The sequence below is a fragment of the Ascaphus truei genome, unplaced genomic scaffold (assembly GCF_040206685.1).
Source record: "Ascaphus truei isolate aAscTru1 unplaced genomic scaffold, aAscTru1.hap1 HAP1_SCAFFOLD_467, whole genome shotgun sequence".
NCBI lineage: Eukaryota > Metazoa > Chordata > Amphibia > Anura > Ascaphidae > Ascaphus > Ascaphus truei.
The window spans coordinates 112,501-134,518 of NW_027456798.1; the positions used below are offsets into that span (position 1 = coordinate 112,501).

Here is a 22,018-nt window from a genome sequence, read left to right on the forward strand (position 1 = left end):
AGTGTGCACGGTGAGAGCGCGCGGGAGGGTGGGGGAGTGTCCGTGCACGGTGAGAGCGCGCAGGAGGGGGAGTGTCCGTGCACGGTGAGAGCGCAGGAGGGGGAGTGTCCGTGCACGGTGAGAGCGCGCAGGAGGGTGGGGGAGTGTCCGTGCACGGTGAGAGCGCGCAGGAGGGGGAGTGTCTGTGCACGGTGAGAGCGCGCAGGAGGGGGAGTGTCCGTGCACGGTGAGAGCGCGCGGGAGGGGGAGTGTCCGTGCACGGTGAGAGCGCAGGAGGGGGAGTGTCCGTGCACGGTGAGAGCGCGCAGGAGGGGGAGTGTCCGTGCACGGTGAGAGCGCGCGGGAGGGGGAGTGTCCGTGCACGGTGAGAGCGCGCAGGAGGGGGAGTGTCCGTGCACGGTGAGAGCGCGCAGGAGGGGGAGTGTCCGTGCACGGTGAGAGCGCGCAGGAGGGGGAGTGTCCGTGCACGGTGAGAGCGCGCAGGAGGGGGAGTGTCCGTGCACGGTGAGAGCGCGCAGGAGGGGGAGTGTCCGTGCACGGTGAGAGCGCGCAGGAGGGTGGGGGAGTGTCCGTGCACGGTGAGAGCGCGCAGGAGGGTGGGGGAGTGTCCGTGCACGGTGAGAGCGCAGGAGGGTGGGGGAGTGTCCACGGTGAGAGCGCAGGAGGGAGGGGGAGTGTCCGTGCACGGTGAGAGCGCGCAGGAGGGTGGGGGAGTGTCCGTGCACAGTGAGAGCGCGCAGGAGGGTGGGGGAGTGTCCGTGCACGGTGAGAGCGCGCAGGAGGGGGAGTGTCCGTGCACGGTGAGAGCGCGCAGGAGGGGGAGTGTCCGTGCACGGTGAGAGCGCGCGGGAGGGTGGGGGAGTGTCCGTGCACGGTGAGAGCGCGCGGGAGGGTGGGGGAGTGTGCACGGTGAGAGCGCAGGAGGGTGGGGGAGTGTCCGTGCACGGTGAGAGCGCGCAGGAGGGGGAGTGTCCGTGCACGGTGAGAGCGCGGGGGAGGGTGGGGGAGTGTGCACGGTGACAGCGCGCGGGAGGGAGGGGGAGTGTGCACGGTGAGAGCGCAGGAGGGTGGGGGAGTGTGCACGGTGAGAGCGCAGGAGGGAGGGGGAGTGTGCACGGTGAGAGCGCAGGAGGGTGGGGGAGTGTGCACGGTGAGAGCGCAGGAGGGTGGGGGAGTGTGCACGGTGAGAGCGCAGGAGGGTGGGGGAGTGTGCACGGTGAGAGAGCGCGGGAGGGAGGGGGAGTGTCCGTGCACGGTGAGAGAGCGCAGGAGGGTGGGGGAGTGTGCACGGTGAGAGAGCGCAGGAGGGTGGGGGAGTGTGCACGGTGAGAGAGCGCAGGAGGGTGGGGGAGTGTGCACGGTGAGAGAGCGCAGGAATGTGGGGGAGTGTGCACGGTGAGAGCGCGCGGGAGGGTGGGGGAGTGTGCACGGTGAGAGAGCGCAGGAGGGTGGGGGAGTGTCCGTGCACGGTGAGAGCGCAGGAGGGTGGGGGAGTGTGCACAGTGAGCGCAGGAGGGAGGGGGAGTGTGGACGGTGAGAGAGCGCAGGAGGGTGGGGGAGTGTGCACGGTGAGAGAGCGCAGGAGGGAGGGGGAGTGTGCACGGTGAGAGAGCGCATGAGGGTGGGGGAGTGTGCACGGTGAGAGAGCGCAGGAGGGAGGGTGGGGGAGTGTGCACGGTGAGAGCGCAGGAGGGAGGGTGGGGGAGTGTGCACGGTGAGAGCGCAGGAGGGAGGGTGGAGGAGTGTGCACGGTGAGAGAGAGGGAGGGAGGGTGGGGGAGTGTGCACGGTGAGCCCAGGAGGGTGGGGGAGTGTGCACGGTAGGAGCGAGGGGGAGTTTATGTGCACGGTGAGAGCGCAGGAGGGTGGGGGAGTGTGCACGGTGAGAGACCGCAGGAGGGAGGGGGAGTGTGCACGGTGAGAGACCGCAGGAGGGAGGGGGAGTGTGCACGGTGAGAGAGCGCTGGAGGGAGGGGGAGTGTGCACGGTGAGCGCAGGAGGGAGGGGGAGTGTGCACGGTGAGACCGCAGGAGGGATGGGGAGTATGCACGGTGAGAGAGCGCAGGAGGGTGGGGGAGTGTGCACGGTGAGAGAGCGCAGGAGAGAGGGGGAGTGTGCACGGTGAGAGAGCGCAGGAGAGAGGGGGAGTGTGCACGGTGAGAGAGCGCAGGAGCGTGGGGGAGTGTGCACGGTGAGAGAGCGCAGGAGGGAGGGGTAGTGTGCACGGTGAGAGAGCGCAGGAGGGAGGGGGAGTGTGCACGGTGAGAGAGCGCAGGAGGATGGGAGAGTGTGCACGGTGAGAGAGCGCAGGAGGGTGGGGGAGTGTGCACGGTGAGAGAGCGCAGGAGGGAGGGGGAGTGTGTACGGTGAGAGAGCGCAGGAGGGTGGGGGAGTGTGCACGGTGAGAGAGCGCAGGAGGGAGGGGGAGTGTGTACGGTGAGAGAGCGCAGGAGGGAGGGGGAGTGTGCACGGTGAGAGCTCAGGAGGGAGGGGGAGTGTGTACGGTGAGAGAGCGCAGGAGGGAGGGGGAGTGTGCACGGTGAGAGCTCAGGAGGGAGGGGGAGTGTGCACGGTGAGAGAGCGCAGGAGGGTGGGGGAGTGTGCACGGTGAGAGAGCGCAGGAGGGAGGGGGAGTGTGCATGGTGAGAGAGCGCGGGAGGGTGGGGGAGTGTGCACGGTGAGAGAGCGCAGGAGGGAGGGGAGTGTGTACGGTGAGAGAGCGCAGGAGGGAGGGGGAGTGTGCACGGTGAGAGCGCAGGAGGGAGGGGGAGTGTGCACGGTGAGAGCGCAGGAGGGAGGGGGAGTGTGCACGGTGAGAGAGCGCGGGAGGGTGGGGTAGTGTGCACGGTGAGAGAGCGCAGGAGGGTGGGGGAGTGTGCACGGTGAGAGAGCGCGGGAGGGAGGGGGAGTGTGCACGGTAAGAGAGCGCGGGAGGGTGGGGGAGTGTGCACGGTGAGAGAGCGCGGGAGGGTGGGGGAGTGTGCACGGTGAGAGAGCGCGGGAGGGTGGGGGAGTGTGCACGGTGAGAGAGCGCGGGAGGGTGGGGTAGTGTGCACGGTGAGAGAGCGCAGGAGGGAGGGGGAGTGTGCACGGTGAGAGAGCGCAGGAGGGAGGGGGAGTGTGCACGGTGAGAGAGCGCAGGAGGGTGGGGGAGTGTGCACGGTGAGAGCGCAGGAGGGTGGGGGAGTGTGCACGGTGAGAGAGCGCAGGAGGGAGGGGGAGTGTGCACGGTGAGAGAGCGCAGGAGGGTGGGGGAGTGTGCACGGTGAGAGCGCAGGAGGGTGGGGGAGTGTGCACGGTGAGAGCGCAGGAGGGTGGGGGAGTGTGCACGGTGAGAGAGCGCATGAGGGTGGGGGAGTGTGCACGGTGAGAGCGCAGGAGGGAGGGTGGGGGAGTGTGCACGGTGAGCGCAGGAGGGTGGGGGAGTGTGCACGGTGAGAGCGCAGGAGGGTGGGGGAGTGTGCACGGTGAGAGCGCAGGAGGGAGGGTGGGGGAGTGTGCACGGTGAGCGCAGGAGGGAGGGGCAGTGTGCACGGTGAGCGCAGGAGGGTGGGGGAGTGTGCACGGTGAGAGCGCAGGAGGGAGGGTGGGGGAGTGTGCACGGTGAGAGCGCAGGAGGGAGGGTGGGGGAGTGTGCACGGTGAGAGCGCAGGAGGGTGGGGGAGTGTGCACGGTGAGAGCGCAGGAGGGAGGGTGGGGGAGTGTGCACGGTGAGCGCAGGAGGGTGGGGGAGTGTGCACGGTGAGAGCGCGCGGGAGGGTGGGGGAGTGTGCACGGAGAGAGCGCAGGGGGGTGGGGGAGTGTGCATGGTGAGAGCGTGGGAGGGTTGGGGGAGTGTGCACGGTGAGAGAGCGCAGGAGGGTGGGGGAGTGTGCACGGTGTGAGAGCGCAGGAGGGTGCGGGAGTGTGCACGGTGAGAGCGCAGGAGGGAGGGTGGGGGAGTGTGCACGGTGAGAGCGCAGGAGGGAGGGTGGGGGAGTGTGCACGGTGTGAGAGCGCAGGAGGGTGCGGGAGTGTGCACGGTGAGAGCGCAGGAGGGAGGGTGGGGGAGTGTGCACGGTGAGAGAGCGCGGGAGGGTGGGGGAGTGTGCACGGTGAGAGCGCAGGAGGGTGGGGGAGTGTGCACGGTGAGAGCGCAGGAGGGAGGGTGGGGGAGTGTGCACGGTGAGAGAGCGCAGGAGGGAGGGGGAGTGTGCACGGTGAGAGAGCGCAGGAGGGAGGGGGAGTGTGCACGGTGAGAGAGCGCAGGAGAGTGGGGGAGTGTGCACGGTGAGAGAGCGCAGGAGGGAGGGGGAGTGTGCACGTTGAGAGCGCGGGAGGATGGGGGAGTGTGCACGGTGAGAGAGCGCGGGAGAGTGGGGGAGTGTGCACGGTGAGAGAGCGCAGGAGAGTGGGGGAGTGTGCACGGTGAGAGAGCGCAGGAGAGTGGGGGAGTGTGCACGGTGAGAGAGCGCAGGAGGGTGGGGGAGTGTCTGTGCACTGTGAGAGAGCGCAGGAGGGTGGGGGAGTGTGCACGGTGAGAGAGCGCGGAAGGGAGGGGGAGTGTGCACGGTGAGAGAGCGCAGGAGGATGGGAGAGTGTGCACGGTGAGAGAGCGCAGGAGGGTGGGGGAGTGTGCACGGTGAGAGAGCGCAGGAGGGAGGGGGAGTGTGTACGGTGAGAGAGCGCAGGAGGGTGGGGGAGTGTGCACGGTGAGAGAGCGCAGGAGGGAGGGGGAGTGTGTACGGTGAGAGAGCGCAGGAGGGAGGGGGAGTGTGCACGGTGAGAGCTCAGGAGGGAGGGGGAGTGTGTACGGTGAGAGAGCGCAGGAGGGAGGGGGAGTGTGCACGGTGAGAGAGCGCGGGAGGGTGGGGGAGTGTGCACGGTGAGAGCTCAGGAGGGAGGGGGAGTGTGCACGGTGAGAGAGCGCAGGAGGGTGGGGGAGTGTGCACGGTGAGAGAGCGCAGGAGGGAGGGGGAGTGTGCATGGTGAGAGAGCGCGGGAGGGTGGGGGAGTGTGCACGGTGAGAGAGCGCAGGAGGGAGGGGAGTGTGTACGGTGAGAGAGCGCAGGAGGGAGGGGGAGTGTGCACGGTGAGAGCGCAGGAGGGAGGGGGAGTGTGCACGGTGAGAGCGCAGGAGGGAGGGGGAGTGTGCACGGTGAGAGAGCGCGGGAGGGTGGGGTAGTGTGCACGGTGAGAGAGCGCAGGAGGGTGGGGGAGTGTGCACGGTGAGAGAGCGCGGGAGGGAGGGGGAGTGTGCACGGTGAGAGAGCGCGGGAGGGTGGGGGAGTGTGCACGGTGAGAGAGCGCGGGAGGGTGGGGGAGTGTGCACGGTGAGAGAGCGCAGGAGGGTGGGGGAGTGTGCACGGTGAGAGAGCGCGGGAGGGTGGGGTAGTGTGCACGGTGAGAGAGCGCAGGAGGGAGGGGGAGTGTGCACGGTGAGAGAGCGCAGGAGGGAGGGGGAGTGTGCACGGTGAGAGAGCGCAGGAGGGTGGGGGAGTGTGCACGGTAAGAGCGCAGGAGGGAGGGGGAGTGTGCACGGTGAGAGAGCGCAGGAGGGAGGGGGAGTGTGCACGGTGAGAGCGCAGGAGGGAGGAGGAGTGTGCACGGTGAGAGCGCAGGAGGGTGGGGGAGTGTGCACGGCGAGAGAGCACGGGAGGGTGGGGGAGTGTGCACGGTGAGAGAGCGCAGGAGGGAGGGGGAGTGTGCACAGTGAGAGCGCAGGAGGGAGGGGGAGTGTGCACGGTGAGAGAGCGCAGGAGGGAGGGGGGGGTGTGCACGGTGAGAGCGCAGGAGGGAGGGGGAGTGTGCACGGTGAGAGAGAGAGGGAGGATGGGGGAGTGTGCACGGTGAGAGAGCGCTGGAGGGTGGGGGAGTGTGCACGGTGAGAGAGCGCTGGAGGGTGGGGGAGTGTGCACGGTGAGAGAGTGCGGGAGGGTGGGGGAGTGTGCACGGTGAGAGAGCGCAGGAGGGTGGGGGAGTGTGCACGGTGAGAGAGTGCGGGAGGGTGGGGGAGTGTGCACGGTGAGAGCGCAGGAGGGTGGGGGAATGTGCACGGTGAGAGAGCGGGAGGGTGGGGGAGTGTGCACGGTGAGAGAGCGCAGGAGGGTGGGGGAGTGCACGGTGAGAGCGCAGGAGGGAGGGGGAGTGTGCACGGTGAGAGCGCAGGAGGGAGGGGGAGTGTGCACGGTGAGAGAGCGCAGGAGGGTGGGGGAGTGTGCACGGTGAGAGAGCACGGGAGGGTGGGGGAGTGTGCACGGTGAGAGAGCGCAGGAGGGTGGGGGAGTGTCCGTGCACGGTGAGAGCGCAGGAGGGTGGGGGAGTGTCCGTGCACGGTGGGAGCGCAGGAGGGTGGGGGAGTGTCCACGGTGAGAGTGCAGGAGGGAGGGGGAGTGTCCGTGCACGGTGAGAGCGCGGGAGGGTGGGGGAGTGTGCACGATGAGAGAGCGCAGGAGGGTGGGGGAGTGTGCACGGTGAGAGACCGCAGGAGGGTGGGGGAGTGTGCATGGTGAGAGCGCAGGAGGGTGGGGGAGTGTGCACGGTGAGAGCGCAGGAGGGTGGGTGAGTGTGCACGGTGAGAGCGCGCAGGAGGGTGGGGGGAGTGTGCACGGTAAGAGCGCGCAGGAGGGTGGGGGAGTGTGCACGGTGAGAGAGCGCAGGAGGGTGGGGGAGTGTGCACGGTGAGAGAGCGCGGGAGGGTGGGGGAGTGTGCACGGTGAGAGAGTGCGGGAGGGTGGGGAAGTGTGCGCGGGAGGGTGGGGGAGTGTGCACGGTGAGAGAGTGCGGGAGGGTGGGGAAGTGTGCACGGTGAGAGAGCGCAGGAGGGTGGGGGAGTGTGCACGGTGAGAGAGTGCGGGAGGGTGGGGGAGTGTGCACGGTGAGAGAGTGCGGGAGGGTGGGGGAGTGTGCACGGTGATAGAGCGCGGGAGGGTGGGGGAGTGTGCACGGTGAGAGAGCGCAGGAGGGAGGGGGAGTGTGTACGGTGAGAGAGCGCAGGAGGGTGGGGGAGTGTGCACGGAGAGAGCGCAGGAGGGTGGGGGAGTGTGCACGGAGAGAGAGCGCAGGAGGGTGGGGGAGTGTGCACGGTGAGAGAGCGCAGGAGGGAGGGGGAGTGTGCACGGTGAGAGAGCGCAGGAGGGAGGGGGAGTTTGCACGGTGAGAGAGCGCAGGAGGGTGGGGGAGTGTGCACGGTGAGAGAGCGCAGGAGGGTGGGGGAGTGTGGACGGTGAGAGAGCGCAGGAGGGAGGGTGGGGGAGTGTGCACGGTGAGAGAGCGCAGGAGGGTGGGGGAATGTGCACGGTGAGAGAGCGGGAGGGTGGGGGAGTGTGCACGGTGAGAGAGCGCAGGAGGGTGGGGGAGTGCACGGTGAGAGCGCAGGAGGGAGGGGGAGTGTGCACGGTGAGAGCGCAGGAGGGAGGGGGAGTGTGCACGGTGAGAGAGCGCAGGAGGGTGGGGGAGTGTGCACGGTGAGAGAGCACGGGAGGGTGGGGGAGTGTGCACGGTGAGAGAGCGCAGGAGGGTGGGGGAGTGTCCGTGCACGGTGAGAGCGCAGGAGGGTGGGGGAGTGTCCGTGCACGGTGGGAGCGCAGGAGGGTGGGGGAGTGTCCACGGAGAGAGCGCAGGAGGGTGGGGGAGTGTGCACGGTGAGAGAGTGCGGGAGGGTGGGGGAGTGTGCACGGTGAGAGAGTGCGGGAGGGTGGGGGAGTGTGCACGGTGATAGAGCGCGGGAGGGTGGGGGAGTGTGCACGGTGAGAGAGCGCAGGAGGGAGGGGGAGTGTGTACGGTGAGAGAGCGCAGGAGGGTGGGGGAGTGTGCACGGAGAGAGCGCAGGAGGGTGGGGGAGTGTGCACGGAGAGAGAGCGCAGGAGGGTGGGGGAGTGTGCACGGTGAGAGAGCGCAGGAGGGAGGGGGAGTGTGCACGGTGAGAGAGCGCAGGAGGGAGGGGGAGTTTGCACGGTGAGAGAGCGCAGGAGGGTGGGGGAGTGTGCACGGTGAGAGAGCGCAGGAGGGTGGGGGAGTGTGGACGGTGAGAGAGCGCAGGAGGGAGGGTGGGGGAGTGTGCACGGTGAGAGAGCGCAGGAGGGTGGGGGAATGTGCACGGTGAGAGAGCGGGAGGGTGGGGGAGTGTGCACGGTGAGAGAGCGCAGGAGGGTGGGGGAGTGCACGGTGAGAGCGCAGGAGGGAGGGGGAGTGTGCACGGTGAGAGCGCAGGAGGGAGGGGGAGTGTGCACGGTGAGAGAGCGCAGGAGGGTGGGGGAGTGTGCACGGTGAGAGAGCACGGGAGGGTGGGGGAGTGTGCACGGTGAGAGAGCGCAGGAGGGTGGGGGAGTGTCCGTGCACGGTGAGAGCGCAGGAGGGTGGGGGAGTGTCCGTGCACGGTGGGAGCGCAGGAGGGTGGGGGAGTGTCCACGGTGAGAGCGCAGGAGGGAGGGGGAGTGTCCGTGCACGGTGAGAGCGCGGGAGGGTGGGGGAGTGTGCACGATGAGAGAGCGCAGGAGGGTGGGGGAGTGTGCACGGTGAGAGACCGCAGGAGGGTGGGGGAGTGTGCATGGTGAGAGCGCAGGAGGGTGGGGGAGTGTGCACGGTGAGAGCGCAGGAGGGTGGGTGAGTGTGCACGGTGCGAGCGCGCAGGAGGGTGGGGGGAGTGTGCACGGTAAGAGCGCGCAGGAGGGTGGGGGAGTGTGCACGGTGAGAGAGCGCAGGAGGGTGGGGGAGTGTGCACGGTGAGAGAGCGCGGGAGGGTGGGGGAGTGTGCACGGTGAGAGAGTGCGGGAGGGTGGGGAAGTGTGCGCGGGAGGGTGGGGGAGTGTGCACGGTGAGAGAGTGCGGGAGGGTGGGGAAGTGTGCACGGTGAGAGAGCGCAGGAGGGTGGGGGAGTGTGCACGGTGAGAGAGTGCGGGAGGGTGGGGGAGTGTGCACGGTGATAGAGCGCGGGAGGGTGGGGGAGTGTGCACGGTGAGAGAGCGCAGGAGGGAGGGGGAGTGTGTACGGTGAGAGAGCGCAGGAGGGTGGGGGAGTGTGCACGGAGAGAGCGCAGGAGGGTGGAGGAGTGTGCACGGAGAGAGAGCGCAGGAGGGTGGGGGAGTGTGCACGGTGAGAGAGCGCAGGAGGGAGGGGGAGTGTGCACGGTGAGAGAGCGCAGGAGGGAGGGGGAGTTTGCACGGTGAGAGAGCGCAGGAGGGTGGGGGAGTGTGCACGGTGAGAGAGCGCAGGAGGGTGGGGGAGTGTGGACGGTGAGAGAGCGCAGGAGGGAGGGTGGGGGAGTGTGCACGGTGAGAGAGCGCAGGAGGGAGGGGGAGTGTGCACGGTGAGAGAGCGCAGGAGGGTGGGGGAGTGTGCACGGTGAGAGAGCGCAGGAGGGTGGGGGAGTGTGCACGGTGAGTGCGCAGGAGGGTGGGGGAGTGTGCACGATGAGAGAGCGCGGGAGGGAGGGGGAGTGTGCACGGTGAGAGAGCGCAGGAGGGAGGGGGAGTTTGCACGGTGAGAGAGCGCAGGAGGGTGGGGGAGTGTCTGTGCACTGTGAGAGCGCAGGAGGGTGGGGGAGTGTGCACGGAGAGAGCGCAGGAGGGTGGGGGAGTGTGCACGGTGAGAGAGCGCTGGAGGGTGGGGGAGTGTGCACGGAGAGAGCGCAGGAGGGTGGGGGAGTGTGCACGGTGAGAGAGCGCGGGAGGGTGTGGGAGTGTGCACGGAGAGAGCGCAGGAGGGTGGGGGAGTGTGCACGGTGAGAGAGCGCGGGAGGGTGGGGGAGTGTGCACGGTGAGAGAGCGCGGGAGGGAGGGGGAGTGTGCACGGTGAGAGAGCGCAGGAGGGAGGGGGAGTTTGCACGGTGAGAGAGCGCAGGAGGGTGGGGGAGTGTGCACAGTGAGAGCGCAGGAGGGAGGGGGAGTGTGCACAGTGAGAGAGCGCAGGAGGGTGGGGGAGTGTGCACGGTGAGAGAGCGCGGGAGGGTGGGGGAGTGTGCACAGTGAGAGCGCGGGAGGGTGCGGGAGTGTGCACGGTGGGAGGGTGGGGGAGTGTGCACGGTGAGAGAGCGCGGGAGGGTGGGGGAGTGTGCACGGTGAGAGAGCGCGGGAGGGTGGGGGATTGTGCACAGTGAGAGAGCGCGGGAGGGAGGGGGAGTTTGCACGGTGAGAGATCGCAGGAGGGTGGGGGAGTGTGCACGGTGAGAGAGTGCAGGAGGGTGGGGGAGTGTGCACGGTGAGAGAGCGCAGGAGGGTGGGGGAGTGTGGACGGTGAGAGAGCGCAGGAGGGAGGGTGGGGGAGTGTGCACGATGAGAGAGCGCAGGAAGGAGGGGGAGTGTGCACGGTGAGAGCGCGCAGGAGGGTGGGGGAGTGTGCACGGTGAAAGAGCGCGGGAGGGTGGGGGAGTGTGCACGGTGAGAGAGCGCGGGAGGGTGGGGGAGTGTGCACGGTGAGAGAGCGCGGGAGGGTGCGGGAGTGTGCACGGTGAGAGAGCGCGGGAGGGTGGGGGAGTGTGCACGGTGAGAGAGCGCAGGAGGGTGGGGGAGTGTGCACGGTGAGTGCGCAGGAGGGTGGGGGAGTGTGCACGGTGAGAGAGCGCAGGAGGGAGGGGGAGTGTGCACGGTGAGAGAGCGCAGGAGGGTGGGGGAGTGTGCACGGTGAGAGAGCGCGGGAGGGTGGGGGAGTGTGCACGGTGAGTGCGCAGGAGGGTGGGGGAGTGTGCACGGTGAGTGCGCAGGAGGGTGGGGGAGTGTGCACGGTGAGAGAGCGCAGGAGGGAGGGGGAGTGTGCACGGTGAGAGAGCGCAGGAGGGTGGGGGAGTGTGCACGGTGAGAGAGCGCGGGAGGGTGGGGGAGTGTGCACGGTGAGAGCGCAGGAGGGTGGGGGAGTGTGCACGGTGAGAGCGCGGGAGGGTGGGGGAGTGTGCACAGTGAGAGAGCGCGGGAGGGTGCGGGAGTGTGCACAGTGAGAGAGCGCGGGAGGGTGCGGGAGTGTGCACGGTGAGAGAGCGCAGGAGGGTGGGGGAGTGTGCACGGTGAGAGAGCGCAGGAGGGTGGGGGAGTGTGCACGGTGAGAGAGCGCAGGAGGGTGGGGGAGTGTGCACGGTGAGTGCGCAGGAGGGTGGGGGAGTGTGGACGGTGAGAGAGCGCGGGAGGGTGGGGGAGTGTGCACGGTGAGTGCGCAGGAGGGTGGGGGAGTGTGGACGGTGAGAGAGCGCAGGAGGGTGGGGGAGTGTGCACGGTGAGAGAGCGCAGGAGGGAGGGGGAGTGTGCACGGTGAGAGAGCGCAGGAGGGTGGGGGAGTGTGCACGGTGAGAGAGCGCAGGAGGGAGGGGAGTGTGCACGGTGAGAGAGCGCAGGAGGGTGGGGGGAGTGTGCACGGTGAGAGAGCGCGGGAGGGAGGGGGAGTGTGCACGGTGAGAGAGCGCAGGAGGGTGGGGGAGTGTGCACGGTGAGAGAGCGCAGGAGGGTGGGGGAGTGTGCACGGTGAGTGCGCAGGAGGGTGGGGGAGTGTGGACGGTGAGAGAGCGCAGGAGGGTGGGGGAGTGTGCACGGTGAGAGAGCGCAGGAGGGAGGGGGAGTGTGCACGGTGAGAGAGCGCAGGAGGGTGGGGGAGTGTGCACGGTGAGAGAGCGCAGGAGGGAGGGGAGTGTGCACGGTGAGAGAGCGCAGGAGGGTGGGGGAGTGTGCACGGTGAGAGAGCGCGGGAGGGAGGGGGAGTGTGCACGGTGAGAGAGCGCAGGAGGATGGGGGAGTGTGCACGGTGAGAGAGCGCGGGAGTGTGCACGGTGAGAGCGCGCAGGAGGGTGGGGGAGTGTGCACGGTGAGAGAGCGCGGGGAGTGTGCACGGTGAGAGCGCGCAGGAGGGTGGGGGAGTATGCACGGTGAGAGAGCGCAGGAGGGTGGGGGAGTGTGCACGGTGAGTGCGCAGGAGGGTGGGGGAGTGTGCACGGTGAGAGCGCGCGGGAGGGTGGGGGAAGTGTGCACGGTGAGAGCGCAGGAGGGAGGGGGAGTGTGCACGGTGAGTGCGCAGGAGGGTGGGGGAGTATGCACGGTGAGAGAGCGCGGGGAGGGTGCGGGAGTGTGCACGGTGAGAGAGCGCGGGAGGGTGGGGGGAGTGTGCACGGTGAGAGAGCGCGGGAGGGTGGGGGAGTGTGCACGGTGAGAGAGCGCGGGAGGATGGGGGAGTGTGCACGGTGAGAGCTTGCGGGGAGGATGGGGGAGTGTGCACGGTGAGAGAGCGCGGGAGGGTGGGGGGAGTGTGCACGGTGAGAGAGCGCAGGAGGGTGGGGGAGTGTGCACGGTGAGAGAGAGCGCGGGAGGGTGGGGGAGTGTGCACGGTGAGAGAGTGCGGGAGGGGTGGGGGGAGTGGTGCACGGTGAGAGCGCAGGAGGGAGGGTGGGGGAGTGTGCACGGTGAGAGAGCGCGGGAGGGTGCGGGAAGTGTGCACGGTGAGAGAGCGCAGGAGGGGTGGGGGAGTGTGCACGGTGAGCGCAGGAGGGTGGGGGAGTGTGCACGGTCAGAGCGCGCGGAGGGTGCGGGAGTGTGCACGGTGAGAGAGCGCAGGAGGAAGACCGCTTAGACCGCTGGAGTTAGACAGAGACTGAGGGAAGAGCGATTTGGGGGCGGGGTTAGCGGTGGGGTTATATACGGAGCGCGTGTGATGTCACCCACTCTCCCCCAGACGCCCCTCATACTTTATGATGTCACAGTGTGATGTCACTCCCCAGACGCCCCTCATACTTTATGATGTCACTCCCCAGACGCCCCTCATACTTTATGATGTCACAGTGTGATGTCACTCCCAGACGCCCCTCATACTTTATGATGTCACAGTGTGATGTCACTCCCCAGACGCCCCTCATACTTTATGATGTCACTCCCCAGACGCCCCTCATACTTTATGATGTCACTCCCCAGACGCCCCTCATACTTTATGATGTCACTCCCCCAGACGCCCCTCATACTTTATGATGTCACAGTGTGATGTCACTCCCCAGGTGGCCCCTCGGTACGCTGCAGTGTGGCCTCGGTTCTCCCAGCGTTCTCTCAGATGCTCTTCGGGAGGGGGGCGGAGCCTCTGAGACTTTGCCACCGATTGGACAAAGATACCACGGGAGCGTTAATTCTGGCGCGGAGCGCGGAGGCCGCAGAACGCGTGCAGGAGCTGCTGAGAGAGCGCAAAGCGCACAAGGTGTATTGGTGAGAGCGCAGAAGGCGTGCGGGGGTGAGAGCATTTGGGTGAGCGAGCATGGGCGAGAGAGGGCGGGTGAGAGTGCACGGGGCATGCAGTGTGTGTGTGAGGTGAGCGCGAGAGAGGGCGGGTGAGAGTGCACGGGGCATGCAGTGTGTGTGTGAGGTGAGCGCGGGGCGAGAGAGGGCGGGGTGAGAGTGCACGGGGCATGCAGTGTGTGTGTTGAGGTGAGCGCGGGGCGAGAGAGGGCGGGTGAGAGTGCACGGGGCATGCAGTGTGTGTGTGAGGTGAGCGCGGGGAGAGATGGCGGGTGAGAGTGCACGGGGCATGCAGTGTGTGTGTGAGGTGAGAGCGCGGGGCGAGAGAGGGGCGGGTGAGAGTGCACGGGGCATGCAGTGTGTGTGTGAGGTGAGCGCGGGGCGAGAGAGGGCGGGTGAGAGTGCACGGGGCATGCAGTGTGTGTGTGAGGTGAGCCGCGGGCGAGAGAGGGCGGGTGAGAGTGCACGGGGCATGCAGTGTGTGTGTGAGGTGAGCGCGGGCGAGAGAGAGAGGGCGGGTGAGAGTGCACGGGGCATGCAGTGTGTGTGTGAGGTGAGCGCGGGGCGAGAGAGGGCGGGTGAGAGTGCACGGGGCATGCAGTGTGTGTGTGAGGTGAGCGCGGGGTGAGAGAGGGCGGGTGAGAGTGCACGGGGCATGCAGTGTGTGTGTGAGGTGAGCGCGGGGCGAGAGAGGGCGGGTGAGAGTGCACGGGGCATGCAGTGTGTGTGTGAGGTGAGCGCGGGGTGAGAGAGGGCGGCTGAGAGTGCACGGGGCATGCAGTGTGTGTGTGAGGTGAGCGCGGGGTGAGAGAGGGCGGGTGAGAGTGCACGGGGCATGCAGTGTGTGTGTGAGGTGAGCGCGGGGTGAGAGATGGCGGGTGAGAGTGCACGGGGCATGCAGTGTGTGTGTGAGGTGAGCGCGGGGTGAGAGAGGGCGGGTGAGAGTGCACGGGGCATGCAGTGTGTGTGTGAGGTGAGCGCGGGGTGGGTGAGAGTGCACGGGGCATGCAGTGTGTGTGTGAGGTGAGCGCGGGCGAGAGAGGGCGGGTGAGAGTGCACGGGGCATGCAGTGTGTGTGTGAGGTGAGCGCGGGCGAGAGAGGGCGGGTGAGAGTGCACGGGGCATGCAGTGTGTGTGTGAGGTGAGCGCGGGGTGAGAGAGGGCGGGTGAGAGTGCACGGGGCATGCAGTGTGTGTGTGAGGTGAGCGCGGGGCGAGAGAGGGCGGGTGAGAGTGCACGGGGCATGCAGTGTGTGTGTGAGGTGAGCGCGGGGCGAGAGAGGGCGGGTGAGAGTGCACGGGGCATGCAGTGTGTGTGTGAGGTGAGCGCGGGGAGAGATGGCGGGTGAGAGTGCACGTGGCATGCAGTGTGTGTGTGAGGTGAGCGCGGGGTGGGTGAGAGTGCACGGGGCATGCAGTGTGTGTGTGAGGTGAGCGCGGGGTGAGAGAGGGCGGGTGAGAGTGCACGGGGCATGCAGTGTGTGTGTGAGGTGAGCGCGGGGTGGGTGAGAGTGCACGGGGCATGCAGTGTGTGTGTGAGGTGAGCGCGGGGTGAGAGAGGGCGGGTGAGAGTGCACGGGGCATGCAGTGTGTGTGTGAGGTGAGCGCGGGGGGAGAGAGGGCGGGTGAGAGTGCACGGGGCATGCAGTGTGTGTGTGAGGTGAGCGCGGGGCGAGAGAGGGCGGGTGAGAGTGCACGGGGCATGCAGTGTGTGTGTGAGGTGAGTGCGGGGCGAGAGAGGGCGGGTGAGAGTGCACGGGGCATGCAGTGTGTGTGTGAGGTGAGCGCGGGGGCGAGAGGGCGGGTGAGAGTGCACGGGGCATGCAGTGTGTGTGTGAGGTGAGCGCGGGGTGAGAGAGGGCGGCTGAGAGTGCACGGGGCATGCAGTGTGTGTGTGAGGTGAGCGCGGGGTGAGAGAGGGCGGGTGAGAGTGCACGGGGCATGCAGTGTGTGTGTGAGGTGAGCGCGGGGTGAGAGAGGGCGGGTGAGAGTGCACGGGGCATGCAGTGTGTGTGTGAGGTGAGCGCGGGGTGAGAGAGGGCGGGTGAGAGTGCACGGGGCATGCAGTGTGTGTGTGAGGTGAGCGCGGGGTGAGAGAGGGCGGGTGAGAGTGCACGGGGCATGCAGTGTGTGTGTGAGGTGAGCGCGGGGTGAGAGAGGGCGGGTGAGAGTGCACGGGGCATGCAGTGTGTGTGTGAGGTGAGCGCGGGGCGAGAGAGAGGGCGGGTGAGAGTGCACGGGGCATGCAGTGTGTGTGTGAGGTGAGCGCGGGGCGAGAGAGGGCGGGTGAGAGTGCACGGGGCATGCAGTGTGTGTGTGAGGTGAGCGCGGGGTGAGAGAGGGCGGGTGAGAGTGCACGGGGCATGCAGTGTGTGTGTGAGGTGAGCGCGGGGTGAGAGAGGGCGGGTGAGAGTGCACGGGGCATGCAGTGTGTGTGTGAGGTGAGCGCGGGGCGAGAGAGGGCGGGTGAGAGTGCACGGGGCATGCAGTGTGTGTGTGAGGTGAGCGCGGGGTGAGAGAGGGCGGGTGAGAGTGCACGGGGCATGCAGTGTGTGTGTGAGGTGAGCGCGGGGCGAGAGGCGGGTGGGTGAGAGTGCACGGGGCATGCAGTGTGTGTGTGAGGTGAGCGCGGGGTGAGAGAGGGCGGGTGAGAGTGCACGGGGCATGCAGTGTGTGTGTGAGGTGAGCGCGGGGGGAGAGAGGGCGGGTGAGAGTGCACGGGGCATGCAGTGTGTGTGTGAGGTGAGCGCGGGGGAGAGAGGGCGGGTGAGAGTGCACGGGGCATGCAGTGTGTGTGTGAGGTGAGCGCGGGGGAGAGAGGGCGGGTGAGAGTGCACGGGGCATGCAGTGTGTGTGTGAGGTGAGCGCGGGGAGAGAGGGCGGGTGAGAGTGCACGGGGCATGCAGTGTGTGTGTGAGGTGAGCGCGGGGGCGAGAGAGGGCGGGTGAGAGTGCACGGGGCATGCAGTGTGTGTGTGAGGTGAGCGCGGGGTGAGAGAGGGCGGGTGAGAGTGCACGGGGCATGCAGTGTTGTGTGTGAGGTGAGCGCGGGGGAGAGATGGCGGGTGAGAGTGCACGGGGCATGCAGTGTGTGTGTGAGGTGAGCGCGGGGGAGAGATGGCGGGTGAGAGTGCACGGGGCATTGCAGATGTGAGGTGAGCGCGGGGCGAGAGAGGGCGGGTGAGAGTGCACGGGGCATGCAGTGTGTGTGTGAGGTGAGCGCGGGGTGAGAGAGGGCGGGTGAGAGTGCACGGGGCATGCAGTGTGTGTGTGAGGTGAGCGCGGGGCGAGAGAGGGCGGGTGAGAGTGCACGGGGCATGCAGTGTGTGTGTGAGGTGAGCGCGGGGCGAGAGAGGGCGGGTGAGAGTGCACGGGGCATGCAGTGTGTGTGTGAGGTGAGCGCGGGGTGAGAGAGGGCGGGTGAGAGTGCACGGGGCATGCAGTGTGTGTGTGAGGTGAGCGCGGGGCGAGAGGGCGGGTGGGTGAGAGTGCACGGGGCATGCAGTGTGTGTGTGAGGTGAGCGCGGGGTGAGAGAGGGCGGGTGAGAGTGCACGGGGCATGCAGTGTGTGTGTGAGGTGAGCGCGGGGGCGAGAGAGGGCGGGTGAGAGTGCACGGGGCATGCAGTGTGTGTGTGAGGTGAGCGCGGGGCGAGAGAGGGCGGGTGAGAGTGCACGGGGCATGCAGTGTGTGTGTGTGAGGTGAGCGCGGGGTGAGAGAGGGCGGGTGAGAGTGCACGGGGCATGCAGTGTGTGTGTGAGGTGAGCGCGGGGCTGAGAGAGGGCGGGGGTGAGAGTGCACGGGGCATGCAGTGTGTGTGTGAGGTGAGCGCGGGGTGAGAGAGGGCGGGTGAGAGTGCACGGGGCATGCAGTGTGTGTGTGAGGTGAGCGCGGGGGAGAGAGAGGGCGGGTGAGAGTGCACGGGGCATGCAGTGTGTGTGTGAGGTGAGCGCGGGGTGAGAGAGGGCGGGTGAGAGTGCACGGGGCATGCAGTGTGTGTGTGAGGTGAGCGCGGGGTGAGAGAGGGCGGGTGAGAGTGCACGGGGCATGCAGTGTGTGTGTGAGGTGAGCGCGGGGCGAGAGAGGGCGGGTGAGAGTGCACGGGGCATGCAGTGTGTGTGTGAGGTGAGCGCGGGGCGAGAGAGGGCGGGTGAGAGTGCACGGGGCATGCAGTGTGTGTGTGAGGTGAGCGCGGGGCGAGAGAGGGCGGGTTGAGAGTGCACGGGGCATGCAGTGTGTGTGTGAGGTGAGCGCGGGGCGAGAGAGGGCGGGTGAGAGTGCACGGGGCATGCAGTGTGTGTGTGAGGTGAGCGCGGGGCGAGAGAGGGCGGGTGAGAGTGCACGGGGCATGCAGTGTGTGTGTGAGGTGAGCGCGGGGTGAGAGAGGGCGGGTGAGAGTGCACGGGGCATGCAGTGTGTGTGTGAGGTGAGCGCGGGGCGAGAGAGGGCGGGTGAGAGTGCACGGGGCATGCAGTGTGTGTGTGAGGTGAGCGCGGGGCGAGAGAGGGCGGGTGAGAGTGCACGGGGCATGCAGTGTGTGTGTGAGGTGAGCGCGGGGCGAGAGAGGGCGGGTGAGAGTGCACGGGGCATGCAGTGTGTGTGTGAGGTGAGCGCGGGGCGAGAGAGGGCGGGTGAGAGTGCACGGGGCATGCAGTGTGTGTGTGAGGTGAGCGCGGGGTGAGAGAGGGCGGGTGAGAGTGCACGGGGCATGCAGTGTGTGTGTGAGGTGAGCGCGGGGCGAGAGGGTGGGTGAGAGTGCACGGGGCATGCAGTGTGTGTGTGAGGTGAGCGCGGGCGAGAGAGGGCGGGTGAGAGTGCACGGGGCATGCAGTGTGTGTGTGAGGTGAGCGCGGGGTGAGAGAGGGCGGGTGAGAGTGCACGGGGCATGCAGTGTGTGTGTGAGGTGAGCGCGGGGTGAGAGAGGGCGGGTGAGAGTGCACGGGGCATGCAGTGTGTGTGTGAGGTGAGCGCGGGGTGAGAGAGGGCGGGTGAGAGTGCACGGGGCATGCAGTGTGTGTGTGAGGTGAGCGCGGGGTGAGAGAGGGCGGGTGAGAGTGCACGGGGCATGCAGTGTGTGTGTGAGGTGAGCGCGGGGCGAGAGAGGGCGGGTGGGTGAGAGTGCACGGGGCATGCAGTGTGTGTGTGAGGTGAGCGCGGGGCGAGGAGAGGGCGGGTGAGAGTGCACGGGGCATGCAGTGTGTGTGAGGTGAGCGCGGGGTGAGAGAGGGCGGGTGAGAGTGCACGGGGCATGCAGTGTGTGTGTGAGGTGAGCGCGGGGCGAGAGAGGGCGGGTGGGAGAGTGCACGGGGCATGCAGTGTGTGTGTGAGGTGAGCGCGGGGAGAGAGAGGGCGGGTGAGAGTGCACGGGGCATGCAGTGTGTGTGTGAGGTGAGCGCGGGGCGAGAGAGGGCGGGTGAGAGTGCACGGGGCATGCAGTGTGTGTGTGAGGTGAGCGCGGGCGAGAGAGGGCGGGTGAGAGTGCACGGGGCATGCAGTGTGTGTGTGAGGTGAGCGCGGGGTGAGAGAGGGCGGGTGGGTGAGAGTGCACGGGGCATGCAGTGTGTGTGTGAGGTGAGCGCGGGGCGAGAGAGGGCGGGTGAGAGTGCACGGGGCATGCAGTGTGTGTGTGAGGTGAGCGCGGGGCGAGAGAGGGCGGGTGAGAGTGCACGGGGCATGCAGTGTGTGTGTGAGGTGAGCGCGGGGCGAGAGAGGGCGGGTGAGAGTGCACGGGGCATGCAGTGTGTGTGTGAGGTGAGCGCGGGGCGAGAGAGGGCGGGTGAGAGTGCACGGGGCATGCAGTGTGTGTGTGAGGTGAGCGCGGGGCGAGAGAGGGCGGGTGAGAGTGCACGGGGCATGCAGTGTGTGTGTGAGGTGAGCGCGGGGCGAGAGAGGGCGGGTGAGAGTGCACGGGGCATGCAGTGTGTGTGTGAGGTGAGCGCGGGGTGAGAGAGGGCGGGGTGAGAGTGCACGGGGCATGCAGTGTGTGTGTGAGGTGAGCGCGGGCGAGAGAGAGAGGGCGGGTGAGAGTGCACGGGGCATGCAGTGTGTGTGTGAGGTGAGCGCGGGGTGAGAGAGGGCGGGTGAGAGTGCACGGGGCATGCAGTGTGTGTGTGAGGTGAGCGCGGGGCGAGAGAGGGCGGGGTGAGAGTGCACGGGGCATGCAGTGTGTGTGTGAGGTGAGCGCGGGGCGAGAGAGGGCGGGTGAGAGTGCACGGGGCATGCAGTGTGTGTGTGAGGTGAGCGCGGGGTGGCGGTGAGAGTGCACGGGGCATGCAGTGTGTGTGTGAGGTGAGCGCGGGGGTGAGAGAGGGCGGGTGAGAGTGCACGGGGCATGCAGTGTGTGTGTGAGGTGAGCGCGGGGCGAGAGAGAGGGCGGGTGAGAGTGCACGGGGCATGCAGTGTGTGTGTGAGGTGAGCGCGGGGTGAGAGAGGGCGGGTGAGAGTGCACGGGGCATGCAGTGTGTGTGTGTGAGGTGAGCGCGGGGCGAGAGAGGGCGGGTGAGAGTGCACGCGGCATGCAGTGTGTGTGTGTGAGGTGAGCGCGGGGTGAGAGAGGGCGGGTGAGAGTGCACGCGGCATGCAGTGTGTGTGTGAGGTGAGCGCGGGGCGAGAGAGGGCGGGTGAGAGTGCACGGGGCATGCAGTGTGTGTGTGAGGTGAGCGCGGGGCGAGAGAGGGCGGGTGAGAGTGCACGGGGCATGCAGTGTGTGTGTGAGGTGAGCGCGGGCGAGAGAGGGCGGGGTGAGAGTGCACGGGGCATGCAGTGTGTGTGTGAGGTGAGCGCGGGGTGAGAGAGGGCGGGTGAGAGTGCACGGGGCATGCAGTGTGTGTGTGAGGTGAGCGCGGGGCGAGAGAGGGCGGGTGAGAGTGCACGGGGCATGCAGTGTGTGTGTGAGGTGAGCGCGGGGCGAGAGATGGCGGGTGAGAGTGCACGGGGCATGCAGTGTGTGTGTGAGGTGAGCGCGGGGTGAGAGAGGGCGGGTGGGTGAGAGTGCACGGGGCATGCAGTGTGTGTGTGAGGTGAGCGCGGGGCGAGAGAGGGCGGGTGAGAGTGCACGGGGCATGCAGTGTGTGTGTGAGGTGAGCGCGGGGCGAGAGAGGGCGGGTGAGAGTGCACGGGGCATGCAGTGTGTGTGTGTGAGGTGAGCGCGGGGCGAGAGAGGGCGGGGTGAGAGTGCACGGGGCATGCAGTGTGTGTGTGAGGTGAGCGCGGGGCTGAGAGAGGGCGGGGTGAGAGTGCACGGGGCATGCAGTGTGTGTGTGAGGTGAGCGCGGGGCGAGAGAGGGCGGGTGAGAGTGCACGGGCATGCAGTGTGTGTGTGAGGTGAGCGCGGGGCGAGAGAGGGCGGGTGAGAGTGCACGGGGCATGCAGTGTGTGTGTGAGGTGAGCGCGGGGTGAGAGAGGGCGGGTGAGAGTGCACGGGGCATGCAGTGTGTGTGTGAGGTGAGCGCGGGGGAGAGAGAGGGCGGGTGAGAGTGCACGGGCATGCAGTGTGTGTGTGAGGTGAGCGCGGGGTGAGAGAGGGCGGGTGAGAGTGCACGGGGCATGCAGTGTGTGTGTGAGGTGAGCGCGGGGCGAGAGAGGGCGGGTGAGAGTGCACGGGGCATGCAGTGTGTGTGTGAGGTGAGCGCGGGGCGAGAGAGGGCGGGTGAGAGTGCACGGGGCATGCAGTGTGTGTGTGAGGTGAGCGCGAGGGGTGGGTGAGAGTGCACGGGCATGCAGTGTGTGTGTGAGGTGAGCGCGGGGCTGAGAGAGGGCGGGTGAGAGTGCACGGGGCATGCAGTGTGTGTGTGAGGTGAGCGCGGGGCGAGAGAGGGCGGGTGAGAGTGCACGGGGCATGCAGTGTGTGTGTGAGGTGAGCGCGGGGTGAGAGAGGGCGGGTGAGAGTGCACGGGGCATGCAGTGTGTGTGTGAGGTGAGCGCGGGGCGAGAGAGGGCGGGTGAGAGTGCACGCGGCATGCAGTGTGTGTGTGAGGTGAGCGCGGGGTGAGAGAGGGCGGGTGAGAGTGCACGCGGGCATGCAGTGTGTGTGTGAGGTGAGCGCGGGCGAGAGAGGGCGGGTGAGAGTGCACGGGGCATGCAGTGTGTGTGTGAGGTGAGCGCGGGGCGAGAGAGGGCGGGTGAGAGTGCACGGGGCATGCAGTGTGTGTGTGAGGTGAGCGCGGGGTGAGAGAGGGCGGGTGAGAGTGCACGGGGCATGCAGTGTGTGTGTGAGGTGAGCGCGGGGAGAGATGGCGGGTGAGAGTGCACGGGGCATGCAGTGTGTGTGTGAGGTGAGCGCGGGGTGAGAGAGGGCGGGTGGGTGAGAGTGCACGGGGCATGCAGTGTGTGTGTGAGGTGAGCGCGGGGCGAGAGAGGGCGGGTGAGAGTGCACGGGGCATGCAGTGTGTGTGTGAGGTGAGCGCGGGGCGAGAGAGGGCGGGTGAGAGTGCACGGGGCATGCAGTGTGTGTGTGAGGTGAGCGCGGGGCGAGAGAGGGCGGGTGAGAGTGCACGCGGCATGCAGTGTGTGTGTGTGAGGTGAGCGCGGGGTGAGAGAGGGCGGGTGAGAGTGCACGCGGCATGCAGTGTGTGTGTGAGGTGAGCGCGGGGCGAGAGAGGGCGGGTGAGAGTGCACGGGGCATGCAGTGTGTGTGTGAGGTGAGCGCGGGGCGAGAGAGGGCGGGTGAGAGTGCACGGGGCATGCAGTGTGTGTGTGAGGTGAGCGCGGGGTGAGAGAGGGCGGGTGGGTGAGAGTGCACGGGGCATGCAGTGTGTGTGTGAGGTGAGCGCGGGGAGAGATGGCGGGTGAGAGTGCACGGGGCATGCAGTGTGTGTGTGTGAGGTGAGCGCGGGGAGAGAGAGGGCGGGT

The 22,018-nt window shown here is 68.0% G+C and overlaps 1 protein-coding gene across 1 annotated transcript in view; it reads left to right on the forward strand.

Moving 5' to 3' along the window:
- Positions 1-13,169, forward strand: part of RPUSD4 (RNA pseudouridine synthase D4) — a 24,931-nt gene extending 11,762 nt beyond the window's left edge. Inside the window, exon 3 of the mRNA XM_075584173.1 lies at positions 12,940-13,169. Coding sequence (XP_075440288.1) covers positions 12,940-13,145 — 206 coding nt within the window. The 3' untranslated portion in view covers positions 13,146-13,169. The remainder of the gene's footprint in view (positions 1-12,939) is intronic.
- The last annotated feature ends 8,849 nt before the right edge of the window (positions 13,170-22,018 follow it).